Source organism: Trematomus bernacchii, unplaced genomic scaffold, assembly GCF_902827165.1.
Source record: "Trematomus bernacchii unplaced genomic scaffold, fTreBer1.1, whole genome shotgun sequence".
Lineage (NCBI taxonomy): Eukaryota > Metazoa > Chordata > Actinopteri > Perciformes > Nototheniidae > Trematomus > Trematomus bernacchii.
Window position 1 is genome coordinate 4,213,710 of NW_022987828.1, and position 14,414 is coordinate 4,228,123.

The following is a 14,414-nucleotide window of genomic DNA, read 5'->3' on the forward strand; positions in this document are numbered from 1 at the left end:
TTTTTTTATTTCTTCTGAATAAGTGTATTGTATACACCAAATAAGGAAAATTCATTTTCAGTGAATACTTTACTTGGCAATAACCCTATCCTGATTCAGACAAGAAAAACAATTGAGAACAAGGTGAGACATGTTTACACTGCCTGTATATGAACCATAACAACTTGAGAAAATACCCAAAAATGTAAAATGTTCATCTCCAAATCACATTCTTTGGTTAAAGTAGCCCCCTGGCTGTAAAGACCCCCAGATTCTGTACATGTATATATCATATGGCCATAAAGATAGCGTTTGGTCCTTGGTGCTGTAAGATAACTCTCTGCCCTTGAACAAACAAAACATGTCACTGGCACAATCCTCTCATTCAGTCAATATAGTCTCAAATATCAATGAACTGATGTCTATAGATGATCCGTTGTTCTTCCAGCCACAAATAGTCTCAATATTGATTTCTTTCCCTTTTCCCCGTTATCTGCATTTTATGTAGACAGTACCTCAATCGATTTGATGAGATTTTGTTCTCTCATTGTAGAGTGTAAGAGAAAATCAATAATTCCATTTAAATCTGTATTTTTTTTGGACTGTTTATTTGAAATTGCCTGAGGATGTAGATCTTTTACAGTTTATGAAACATTTACCGTGCATTATTATATTGCTCCATGATAACCACATAGCAATTAGGAATTTAAGTGAATTGCTTTTTTAAACAGGAAATAACATTTGGCATTTGTAACATTGGGCCCATGGCAGTTCATACTTTCAAAGGAAACTTTTGATATTTTTCAATCAAATATCTATTTAGGCCAACTCACTTGAATAATACAAAAATAAACATTATAATGGAGTGTTATTTATTCTTCATGACATGAATGATGCACTGGATTATTTATCGGAAGGGGACTCAGATTTGTTTTTGTTTCATTGGTTGTTGTGCATGGGATCCCGCTCCTCTCTGACATAACAATGGATTAGATGTAATAAAAAGAAAACAGTTGGGAGACTGCAACAGATTGCAGAGGTCAGGGATACTTTCTCTTCAACCTTAAAACTTCAGCGTAATCCAAAAATAGTGGGATCACAAAACAACCACGCTCCCTTCGCTCGACAAAATTATTTTATCCCTCAGATTAATTGCTCAAGGATTTGCTCGGTCTGTGCCAAGTTAGTTGAACAAGTAGTACTGGGGGAGATTTTGCCCATGCTAATCCACCACATTATACACGCATCTAATGAAACTATGTGGGGGCAGAACAACAGGAAGTGCAATGTAGTTACTTAGATGCGTGAAGCACAAAGAAACCTAGAGGCATGTTTGGTAAACCTTGTAAACCTGCTGCTTATACACAGGGAAACAGGGTGCGCTTGGTCCTTAATGTGGCTTTTGATTGATAAATAAATGCTATTAAATATTTGTTCACTATCTGGGGAGAGATCCATGACTAAATGGCATTTTATTCAGAAAACCCTCAACTCCTCATGAGGATAATGTGAACATCTGCACCACAGATGGGGGGAAGGCTGAGGTTGTGAATCTTCCGGGGGAGGTTGTCACGACAACCACATCCTCAAAGGCTATGCCATCATGCCGAAGCAATACAGGGAACTCGGTGCAAGCTATTCTAGGTTATTAGGTCACATAAAATCACAATGCTCAGAAAGGCGTAATTAATGTGGACATATCTAGGAAATCTAATTTAAAGCAGAAGAGGCCATTTTAATGTAATTTGACAAGCTAAGGGGGGGCAGGTGTGTTCAAAGACACATGCAGACAAACAGGCTAGACAGGAGCTGCGCTTTTAATCTCTAGCTGGAAAAACCTCAAAAGAGCTGTGGATATCATATATCCCAGTGCATCATCAGTGAAGCAATGCCTCAATGGCCTAAGGGAAAATAATCAAATATAAACATGGAAGAGCATCCGAGAGCCTCTTTACACATCCGAGCCTTGCAAAGAAAACAGATCGCTTCCGTTTGTGTACAAGAGGTAAGAAGATCATTTCAAAATCTGCAGTTCAAAATGTATATCTGTATGGTTTTTCATTGTCAGATATATTTACAGGTTATATCTATAATAATGTAAAGGACTTTGCTTTGTAAATTCATAATAATTTACCTGTACTCATTTAGTTTAAAATTCTTATGAAACATAGGGAAATCTTTAAATATATTAAGAATTGAAAAGGCACTCTCACATCAAAAGAAAAAAGGGGTTATAATGTGAATATAGTTACAGACCTTAAGCTAAACTTGAAAAAAAAGCAAGAATTCACAGTATGAAACAAGCCATAGTAAAAATCTGGAGATATAATGTATAAACAACATAGATGTATATTTTACAGTCACTGCTCTTACAGTTTGCATATTAGGACAAGTCTTCACAGCCGTGGGGTCCTAACTCACACAGGTAGTGAAGAGCTTCATCACAGCATCCCTGAGGAAAGAAAAGAAACAAAATCTAAGCAACAGCCACCATTATAATCAATGAAATAAAGGCAGGAAACAGAAATGAAGGAATGTTATTCTCAAAAATGTAAGCCGAGGTAAAATTCTTTCATGCGCACAAAATTAAAAGAGACTTATAAAGCCCCCCCGCCCTTTGTTGCGATGATTTGGGTGGGGCTCGTCATGAATAAGTGAGTGTGTTTTGGCTGGGAAGCACCACATGCTCACAGTGATGGGGGCTCCCTGTCTCCAGGTACTCTGTTGTGAGGGATGATGCAATACGAGCGATCGCCATGGCAACCGTAGGCCGTCGTTGCCTTCTCCATTCACCCTCACACCGTTTCCCTTTTGCTATCGGTGTGTTGCTATGCAGACTTCGCCTTGAGCGGCGGTGACATTTCGGTGGAGGAGGTGTTGTACCAGTCAAGGTTAAAAGGAGAAGGGGGGATCATAAGCAGTCTGAGAGGGGGGGGGCATCGGGGGAGAGACAGGAGACTTGTTCCTTCAGACGCTCAGGTTTGTCCCTCTGATGTATGAACTAAACACACCAGAATCTTCATGTTTTTCATCCCGTACAGCTTGAGGTTTGTTTTTAAATAATCACTTGATGCTATATCCATTTCCAGAAATAATACATGAATAAAATATCTGTCTCAGGGACTTTTTTATCCCCAATTTTTGATTAAATATCAGAGCAATAGAGTCCTTAAAGCACTGTGGGAAGTGCACATGCTGCAGATTTTATTGCCTCGGTCTGAGAGGGTATAAATAGACAACAAGGTAAAACACATTAAAGGATCAAATCCATTGGCCATGTGGTGAAGTGGAGAGCCAGGTATCACGGTACGACTGGTCAGTATGGAAAGAGTCTGGTGCTTCTTAATGTGTCACTCAGAGGGATAGAAGTATGTGATCAAAATGTGCTGCACTGCAACAACATGGCAAACAATAAAGGGATAAACCATCAACTCTAAATTAAATGAAAAATGGATTAAGAAGTAAGAAGCTTAAGGAGAGAGGGACATTAATGTGTTGAACAAATTTACAAATTATAATAACAAAGGAGTAACGAATAAATAAGTTACTCTCTGGAAGTCAGAAGCAGTCAAATTTGCATTCCTCTATAGGAATTTGTTTTTTGGAAGGGTAGCACGGGAAAAGGTCTTTGTCCCAGCTCGGTATTGTTGATAGCATTTGGGTTGGGGGAGGGGGAAGTCTGGGTGGTTATGGGACGTCTCTCAGCTGTCAGGATAGATTATAGGGTCGCCCAAATACACAGGGCACTTAGGTGAGGGGGGGGGGGGGGGGGGTTCATGGGGGCTCTTGCCAAATGAGACATAACCCTGCTTACAGCTGGACTGACAAAACAACACCACACCTCACGCTGGGCTTTGAGAAAGCATTGAGGTACAACATATGGGACAATTTGAGAAGTGGAAATCTGTGTATTTACTCTGAAGGAAAATTCTCTACAGATTTGAAGGCTTTTAGGCTCTATAGTGCACATTATCCAATATACATATAAAGCATGTAGCCAGAGAGACAAAGTAGGAGGTTTCCATCCTCATATCTTATGCACGGCAGCCTATTTAGGTCTTGATCTAATCAAAATGTGGCATTCTGCTTTAACCCTTTAGAGTTTAACATAAGCTCATCACAAGTAATATGAAAAGCTTCATTGGAAAGGGAAGTCTTTTTGTGAATCTGTCTGAAAGAGCATTATGCCACAGGGAATGATTTCATTTAGATATGATGGATAAAGCAAATAGCGTCACAGAGCTAAAGCACAGAGGAGTGTGAAACAACAAGCTGCCATTTGCCTGACACTATGGTCGTAGGGGGGATTACAGCCATATGGTGGAGGCAAACCGTGTTAAGAGGTAAATCAAAACATGTTTTCATTGGAGGGGCACTGGAAATATTTTCTCCAGTTTGTTGTGTGTGTATAGAGACATTTATAGACAGGAGTCAGATATAAACGGTAGCTCTAAATCTACAAAAGCACAACTACACAATACACAACAGAAAGAACATGCACATCACATCAAGGTCTATGTAGACAGAACATAAATCATGTTGTCTTACCTGGCAAATGGAATGTAAGAGATGCTATACCTGAAACAGAAAAATAACAAGAGAGAAGAACACTAACATGTTAGGACTGATCATGATTATCACAACACAAATACATTCCTAAATACATTATAATTAGTATGTAAATTATATATAAAATGGGATGTTTCCCTTGGATTCAAGTTTGATTTTGTTTCCCTCGCTGTATGGCCATACATTCCTGGACATACTGTGTATTCCTGTAATTCAATGTTCTTTACAACCAGGATCTTTACTTGAAATTAAAGTTCCAGAGCAACACACCAAAATGTAGAATATGCAGTCAAATGCTCCATCAAGCAGTAATCGTTGGACTGGAGGGTCTTTGGTGTTGCTCAGAGGGGATTAACCGAACACGATGGATGGTGAATGAATTGGATACACTGTAATCTTCGTACTAATGATTCCAGAGGGATTGGTAGCCCAAAACAGAGAACAACAAAAACACGATACCCTCAGAGTGATAACAGCTCAAGTGTAACACCAACAAATTCCCAGCCCTGATGTGATACGTTTGAAAAATGGGAGGAATTGTGTAAAGCAGTTGAATGATTAACTACAGGCACAGCATGATTGCCTTCTTGTTCGACCACCAGTTAGCAGAGCTGTAATTATTAATGTAAATACTGTACACATTTCTCAAGTGAATGCTCTGACATCTAAGCGAAACAAGTAATAGCAAGAGTTAGGTTTTGTTTTTAGAATTCTTTGAGTCTGTGTCAGCAGTGTTTTAGTGTCATGTGGTCACTTCACAGAACTCTGAGGACTGGACTTTGCACGCCTCTGAGTGTGGATCAGCGCTGACGTCTTCCAACAGAACCACCTTCACACAGACGTCTGAGTGCCTGCGTGGGAGTGCACTATGCCCCCCGGTCTGTTAAGAATGAGTTTGAGATGTGTGACTTGTGGTTGCCATGGGGATGCCTTCAAGAACGCAGGCAGAGCGGAAGTGATCGTACAACGTGTAGGTGCAAAAAGCCGTCTGGTTACAAGGCTGACACAGTGCTGCTTAGTGAGGCAATCAGATCGTCCATCCACCCCTCCCCCCTGGGCTGCTGGAGGTTTGTGCCTCTATGCACATTCACACACACACTCACAAGGCTTTGTCTTTGCCGTGTAAATATGCTCAAATTAATAGTTCTACAAGTGCGGACATGCCCATACACATCACTCTCAGGTCTTATTATTCACTGCTTGACCCCAATGACCTTACTACTTCCTTTTCAATCATGCTGTTCTGTTATATGCAGGATACAGGAAGCCGCATTAAATAAAAATACTAGGAATACATTATTATTTACATCATTAATTCAGTCTTATACTTTTTAACTGATCAATTGTTTGGTTTAACAATGTATTTAGAAAGCAGAGGAAATGATTTAAGCAATTCATCTACTATAGATGAATTGCTTATTTCTTTCTTTTTAACCGAGTTGACCTGATTAAAGCTATCAAACAGTGCAGTGTAAAAATGGTTCAATTGGCACAAGTTAATTAAAGCAGAGTAAATGACAAACGATCCTTTGGATACTGCATTAAAGACTTGGAAATTGATCTAAGACTGAAGCATTTTTTTTAAATGTATGGATCAGTTCATGGTTAGATCAGTGTTAAAATTGCTCAACATCCTACATTAAATACATTAAAGGGAATACATAAAAAATATTACGGTCTTTCTTTATCAAATATTTTATAAATGTAAATTAATTAAGGGGTCTCATTGGACCATTCACCTGTGATTAGATAAGTAGTAATGACCACAGAGTTAACTGCCAGTGACCTTGTCTTATGTGTGAACACAGGTAGCAACACCTCTCTCTCTAAGTACACAATACTGATCCAATCACTAGCTCATTCTCTACAGGTCAAACATATACTGACCTACTGTACCATGATGCCTGGCAACCTACCAACCAGTCTTCTTACAACAGGACTAACTCAACGGGTACGTCAAGCAGATGTAATTAAAGCTTAGGGAAACCAATGTAGTTCAAGTTGTACATTCTGTGTGCTTCTTCAACTATCTAGAAATAATATTGATTTAGTCGGGCCGGGCCAATAGCAGTAAGTCAGGTGCCAGCAGCGTGACTAACTCAACTCCAGGATGTTTATTACAAGGCAAAGCAGCTAGAGTAACTGTAACTCTGCTTCATGTGAGTAGGTGTGAGTGATGAGTCAATTATTTACAACTGTGCTAAAGTCAGAGATGACTGGTCAAACTTACCATGTCATTGCCAAAAACTGCATGATACAGAAGATGATAGCCAGCCCCCTTTTATGCCACTGTAAAATAAAACACAACATGGTAATTAGAGTTAAAAACACAGCACTTTAACAATAAATGTAGCTGGCTTTGAAAACCATGTATTATGTACTGTACTTACCCAAAACACTGCACAAAGAGTTAAGACGAGGCAGAGCTGACGGAAGAACAAAGGAATAGTTATCTTCATGCATGCTATCTTACACTTGATTTCTTTCAGTATTTCACAGTAATCCTAAATTCTAAAAGTAATTACATCTGCCAATAGAAAATATCAATCATTCTAAGCTGGATTGTGTTTGTCAAGATTAGTTACTTTTCCTCACAATCCTTTAAGATCACAAGGTGGGAGATCTTTAATTGAACCTGGCCTTCTAATCCAAAGTCAGACCTGTAACACCCTCAACAGTAGGTGAAAGCAGACACCAGTGAAAACACCTTGTGGCCTCATGACAGATCCAGTGAAGCATCTGTCTCAAGGTAACAGTAAAACACGTGGTATTTACCAGCATGACAATGGTGGCTATCAGTCTTTTTGGATCGAACATGCGCTTCAGCTGATTTAGTGGTCCCATTAGGAAGCAGGTGCTATAGAGAAACAGACAAAGAAACAGACAAGTTATACTTTTAAGACATCATCAAACGACACATTGGACCTGTTTAAAAATAGTAATCTAAGGTATTATTACTATAAAGGATTCACATCAGCAGCATAGACAATGCAATGTACGTGATACTCACAAGGCAGGACTTGAAATATTGACAAATTAACTCCAACACGTCACAACATTATGCAGCTTGATACAAACAGAACATACCATGACTACTGTACAAGAAGAGTTTGTTGCTAGTGAATGACATGCAGGCTATGTAGTGAAATACCAATCACATTCATATTGATAAATAAAAGCATCTAAAAGGATCCTTTTGTTGCAAAAAGAACTGCCACGTCAGTAGTAAGAAAAGGAATTGACTACAGAAAGTATGATCTTGTCCAAAAAGAGCTAGTTTGTCTTTTATGTGTTTACGGTTCCGCTATTTCTTTGTCATATCCATAGAGAAGAAACGTACTGTATAACTGCTGCCTCCTCATTTTATGCCACTGCCAACCAGTCAAGTTGTATCCTGTTAGACTTGTGTGTATAATTGTTGTATGAATTCTTCTCTTGTGAGGACTTATTTAACTTGAACTTTGACCACCAAAATCGGATCAGTTCACCTATGACTAAATACCCATGTTTGTGCCAAATGTAAACAATATCCCTCCATTTGTTTCCTAGATATCGTGTTGCCAAGTATAGGACATATGGACAACCTGAAAACATATATTATTATTTTTTGAAATCAGTGTCGGTTTTATCAGCCCCAATGCGATCACGTTTTGTATTCATAACAGGTGCTAGGCATTCGACACTGTGGGGCATTTTCATAGCTCTTTCCAAAGATCACCTATTTAACAGTTCAGCCGCGAATGTGTTGTCATTTCTTTCTTTGTTAAAAATGGTGGAGTTAGTTACCAAGGTGTTTTATTCAAAATAGCTTTTTTTGTTCTTTTAGGGCTAGCGGCCCTAACACTTTTGAAAAACAGGAACTGTCCATCTGGATGGTCAGCTATATGCTTCCACATACATGATACGCCCAAACAAATGTCTTACCAGTGACAACCAGATTGTGCCACAAGTCGCCACTATAATCAATTTGACTACTTTAAAACCTCCTACATGGGTGTGTGGCATGTGTGACGTTGGTAAAAGAAATAACACAAAGGCTTTCTCTCTGCTGACGAGGCGTGCAGCGCTGGGCTCCACAGAGATGAGTGGGTAGAGTCTGCGTAGCGTCACATCTGTTAGATGAGACACCGTAGCAGTCTGTGTTGACGCAGGCTCTTTCTACCGGTCTGCTGAGAGGGATGGGTCATTTCTATCAACAGACACTACTGATATCTACACACATGCTGCTACTGCTGGTGGTTGGGAAGCACCATGACAGAAATGTTAATGCCATTAGTAATATTAGATAATGCTGTATTGCTTAATGTTAACAGAAAAGATTGACAGCTAAACTTTGAATTCATGCTAGATTCCTGTTTCCAAAAAGGAACAAAATAGAAAACTTCAAAATAACCTTTACCAGGGTGCTGTGTAATATTCACAACATTAAATAAATCAAATTGTGACTGTTCAAAAGTGAAACAAATATATTTTGTTTGAAAAAGGGGAACATACTATTGACAAAAAATGAAATACATGTAAGACACGTTTATTGTTTTACTATTAAACAGTTGCATGTGATCCATCACTAAAATGACTCTTATTTCTGACATAATCTTCCACTACTCAATTAAATGAGGTAGCCCATGGTCTCAAAGTCACATACAGATGAAAAATGCATTAAGCTTCTTAAAATATGACACTGTTGTCTTGCTGTGGATCAGTAACCTGGGCTATGAAAGCAGAAGGTGACCCAGTTTCTTGACGCATCTAAACCTTCTGGACATATGATACCTGAAAATAGAGACTGCCCTGTCTCATCAGTGGTTCACTGTCAAAGAAGTCAAAGACATGATTGGATTCAGCCCTGGGATTATCTCGACTAAATAATCCATAATGTTGTGAAAATCCAGTAGGTTCCTGATTTCTAGTAATAGAAGATGAAATTCTAATCTTACTAAACCATGAAAATAAGACAGCCCGAAATGCAAACAATAAAGATACAACAGTTATATGTTAGTGTAGCAGCATTATTAAAAACAACACAAGCGTACTGACTGAATCAAAATCACACTGCAGAGAGAAAAAGTTGAACTGTTATCGTTCTCAGTTATGTGTATATGTGTAAATCTAATTATTGAAGAACATTTGCCCATGCAAGGCCACTATAATGAGAGATTTAAAAGTATTGCATGCTGTCCCTGGGAAGGAATTAATCTACATGCTCCTATAAAAGTTATAATGTAAGAAAACACCAATGGCTGGTCTACTTTTAGAAACAAACAACTATGAGAAGAGCAAGTCTGTTCTCACTATAAGAATATAGCATTATCATTTTTCTAAAACTCAACTACTCTCTATCTCCTCCCCACACATGTGCAACCTCTCATTTGAAAACCATATCAATCAGATCACAAAACCGCCTTTTTCTACCTCAAAAACATAGCATTTCTCCACCCATTCCTCTCTTTCTCTGCTGCCAAAATCCTTTGACATGCCTTCATCTCATCACGAATCGGCTTCTGCAACAGCATCCTCAACTTTTCAATAAACTCCAGTACTTCCAGAGCTCTGCTGCCCGTCTGCTCACCCGGCCCTGCCCTGCCTTTCAGAACCTCCACTGGCTCCCTGTCCACCAACGCATCCATTTTAAAATCCTCCTCACTCACAAAGCCCTCAATAGCCAGGCCCCCCTCCTACCTCACCGACCTGCTCCACCACCACACTCCTTCCCTCCACTCCTCTGATCCAAACCCCCTGTGTCAACCACAGAAGACCAAGCACTGGACCTACGAGGGAACGGGGCCTTTTCCAAAGCTGCAGCCTCCCTCTGGAACTCTCTCCTCAAAACACATTTCTGACTGCACCAATCTGTCTTCATTCAAACCTCGTATCAAAACCTTTCCAGAGCTGCTTCTAATGTGTAAGGAATCTTCTGGGTTTTGTATTTTAGGTCGTTTTTTTTTTAATGCAACACACAATTGAACTTCAGGTATGCTAATTAAATTGTACAATGACACAGATGGCATTTAAACTTAATAAGGTGCAGTATTATCCCTTTGCATGTAGTGTTTACCTGTCTCTGCATGATAGAGCATTTTTAAAACACCTTTTTAAGAAGCATGTCTGTTTAAGTTTATTAAAAGGCAATGTGATTGCCAAGGCGGTTCATTTATATAGTAGTTATACACAAAAAATGCATAATCTTACTAATGCTAAACTGATTAAATGTAGGAGATTATCATTTTAGGTATAATCCTTTAGTCTGGGGTAGAACCAGAACTAACCACTGTTATGGTGTAAATATACACATTATTTATGATATGAAAAAAGAATGATAACACCAGGCATCGTGCTCCAAACATTTGGTGAGTGCACAGAGTAAGAAAGTAAATTACATGCGTTGTATCAGTGTTGTTGTCTTTATAAACAGCTTAGAAGCAAAACTTGGAGAAATATGTATGTATCTGTGCCAGTGGTGACAGTCACAACAGAGGATTGTGTCAGTCATCAAGGATTTTCTTTTTTTAGAGTGTATAAACCTGTTGCTCCTTGTTTGTTCTATTCCTGGCAGTGTGTTATCCTGGCATGATAAATATATTGAGACATTACATTTCTATGAACTTCTAATTTGAGCTAGACTGAAGCCTCTTACCTGGAAAGAGCAGCGATGTTCCCTAACGTGTAGAAGACGGCGAAAAGCTTCATTCCATTTGGAAGGAAAAGCAGTGCTGAACCCTAAAAAAAAGAAGCAAAATAGCCTCTGTCAGCTACACAGAACAATGTCAACACACTTTAATATAGGGCTTAATGCCAAGTAGCTAAATAAATAACACACATAAATAGGATTAAAAGGCATAACACTTTTTATTTTATATTAGAACAAAAATCAACTACAAGGACAGTTGGCTGCTAATGGTTTCTCTGAAACATGATGGGCTCCCCCTACTGCCAGAATACCATCAGGTTTTGTTTAAGAATCGCTGCCTGAGAAATATTTTAATCCACATGCATTTTTACTAATTTAATCACTCGAAGAAAAAGACTGGGGACACATTCAGTGTGAATAGACTATGCATTTCAACATGTAAGGGAAGATATTTAGAGTAAGTAAGGGATGCAACACTTTTTATGTTTTTGTAAGGGGATTCAAAAAACATACAGCTAATACCCGCTTCTCACAGGAGCAAAGTTTAGGCATTGCTTATTTCTTCAGAAAAGCATAGTATGGGGCAACCCTGTGGATTTAAGGTAAATGCATTTTGAATGTCTGAATGGAAGAGATATCAAGAGACTATAAGATGATGTAAAGTTTGTTGATAGAGATATCAGACTTTAGCAGCTAGGCATACGCAGGTTCTGATGGAACTTTTTCAATGTGAATTACCACTATGTGTTTGGCTTCAAGTGTTGCAACACTTCCTGTAATTTGAACTGCAAACTACACTTTACAAACTAAAACGTGATGTTCTTTTCTGACGGCAAGCAACCTCTGTGTGAATTAAATACAAAGGATAGGATTTGTCCTGATGGTTTTGCAGTGAACCGTGTTAATAACTTGGGGGCTGTGTAAACATAGCACAAGAAAAGATAACTTGGAATTATTCTTACAGCATTAACAGGGTTATGTACGCTCCGCATTCCTGAAGTCAGTATAAAGTCAGACATAACATACAAGCCTCCTTTTCATCATGTAAGGCACTCACGAGTATCGAACACAGGATGCCCCCTGCAAAGCATATGACGAACCATTTCACCCTGGTGCTGTAGCTGAGAGTGCTGGCATCAAGGACCTGGTGAGAACAATGGGAGGATGTCACAAGACAGGCCCAACGACCCTCAGAAAGAGCCACAGGCTTCCCACTGCTGATATACACATGTTGGCTGGAGCCAGGCAGACAACAAGATACAGTATTATCTTAAAACACACACACACAGAGAACAGCACAGAACATAACTAAGTACATTGCATTTGGGAAAACTAGGTCAAAATAAATCATTGAGATCTGGGGTCACATGTTAAAAAGAAAATCGACGTATATATAAGTTGTTTGTTCTACAATTCCCAGAGGTGCTCAGTACCAGGATGTAAAGTTAAGGACATTTAAAGTAGTCTTTAAATAAATGCAAGCATGGGAGAGTAGGGTGTGTCAGGGTGAAACTCTGAATTTGAAACAGTTTAGAAAGTTGTATCACGATTTATAAAAACACATAATTCAAGTTAGCACCTTACCCCATTTCCTCCTCATCGGGAAAGCGTGTAAAAAAATGTAAATAAACAAACAGTACAATTTATTACATGCCTACAGAAGAATACGTTAGGTAAGTTAGCTTGATCCTAGACTTTAAAAAAGATACACCGAAAAGAAACATGCAAATGTAAATGTATGTTAGCTAAAAAGCTACACAGCTAGCTGAACGTGACATTTTAGCTAACTTTATTGACTAGTTTAACGTTACTTTGTTCAAGTCACAACACAACTTTTATAATTATAACAGGTTAGTGGATGGTAACTGAGTTTCAGACAGGAAACAAAAGTAGCACAATGGTATTTTTTAATTAGTTTCATCCAGTTGACGTTACAGGACGTTAGCATTAGCAGTGTCATACAGTAAGTTAAGCTAACGTTACCTGGTCAGTGAGACCCAACTCTTCGTTGTCCTCTTGACCGCTTAAAACACGACGAAGCTTGTCCATCGCTAGAGACCAGCTGGCAATATGAAGAAGAAAGTAAGAATCCCTATATTTCCAAATGTACGTGTGGCGTTTATGTTTGAAAGTTGTAATCGCAGTGGCAACAAGTTTGACTTCCTGCCTTCCTGTGCTATGCTTTCTGTAAGTGCTGACATGGAATCGGTTGGATCGCTGCCGCTGTTGCCCAAAGTCTTTGGGGAGGAGTTTAAATAACAGACCGGAGATCAGCATCCAAAACCTCCACTTCCTCTGAACTGTTGCTGCCTTTAGGTGCTGTTGGAAATGATGGCATTGCACAATGAATAACTTGTAAACAACGCAAATTTGCGCTCGCTTTTGACTTTATTGGTGATGTAATTTGCAGATAATGCCTTACAATATTAAATCAAATGTAGCGTTTCACAACAAAATAATTGTTTTTGTTGAAACACAGAAGGAACACACGAATTGACTTTAACAACACATGCATTTTACGCTAAATATTTTAAGGCTTGAATAGGAAAATACGTATAACGTGCCAAAGTGCTATGAGAAGCACCTTTTTAAAATATTTTTTATTAGGCCGACTTGTACTTCCTACTCCTGCTGCTTTGTCGCCATCCAGTGGAGGTTTAACAACAAGCTAAGAAACAGTTGTCACTGTCAGTACAGTGACCATGCTTGGTAGTTTTATAAACTTATCTTGCAGAGATTGTGTTGACTTATTTTATGCATCACTTTAGCATTAGCCTACCTTTGCAAAAGATGCTGGATGATGTAAACTATTAACTGTCTGAAATGTCAGACTGTGGAAATGACACAAAGGTTTCTTAAAGTCTTCCTTTTACCTTTTTTAAAGCTGTCGCTTTCAGTTTCTAGGGACGGTGTCGTAGGTTCCAGTGTAGGAAGATGAGTGAACGTGTTTTGCCTGTGTTGCAATTTGGCCAATGTGTTGACTGAACTTCATATTGTTGTGGATTTCTACCCCCAGATAAGGGGGATACCCCTTTAAACATCTTTAGGCATAGAATATCGTTTTTAATGTGTTGGTTTGTTGATCTGTAAGTGCGTACTATGTAGCACTTACTGTACAGAGCATTCATTTAAAGCATTAATTTAAAGCACATTCCCCAAGTGTTAGTCCATTCCTGGATCATTGTCAGGTCACCCTGTAGCTCTTCTAGGCTCCCTACATTTTCAATAGGCCTGTAGA

The 14,414-nt window shown here is 38.9% G+C and overlaps 1 protein-coding gene across 1 annotated transcript; it reads right to left on the reverse strand.

The window, feature by feature from the left end:
• Positions 1 to 568: 568 nt before the first annotated feature.
• sft2d1 (SFT2 domain containing 1) lies at positions 569 to 13,404 on the reverse strand. The gene is made up of 8 exons (XM_034152199.1): positions 13,160 to 13,404; positions 12,234 to 12,320; positions 11,183 to 11,265; positions 7,324 to 7,405; positions 6,939 to 6,974; positions 6,779 to 6,837; positions 4,528 to 4,557; positions 569 to 2,431 (listed from the first exon to the last, which is right to left on the reverse strand). The coding sequence occupies exons 1-8, from the start codon at positions 13,223 to 13,225 to the stop codon at positions 2,392 to 2,394; spliced, it is 483 nt and encodes a 160-aa protein (XP_034008090.1). The 5' UTR covers positions 13,226 to 13,404; the 3' UTR covers positions 569 to 2,391.
• Between the last annotated feature and the right edge of the window lie 1,010 nt (positions 13,405 to 14,414).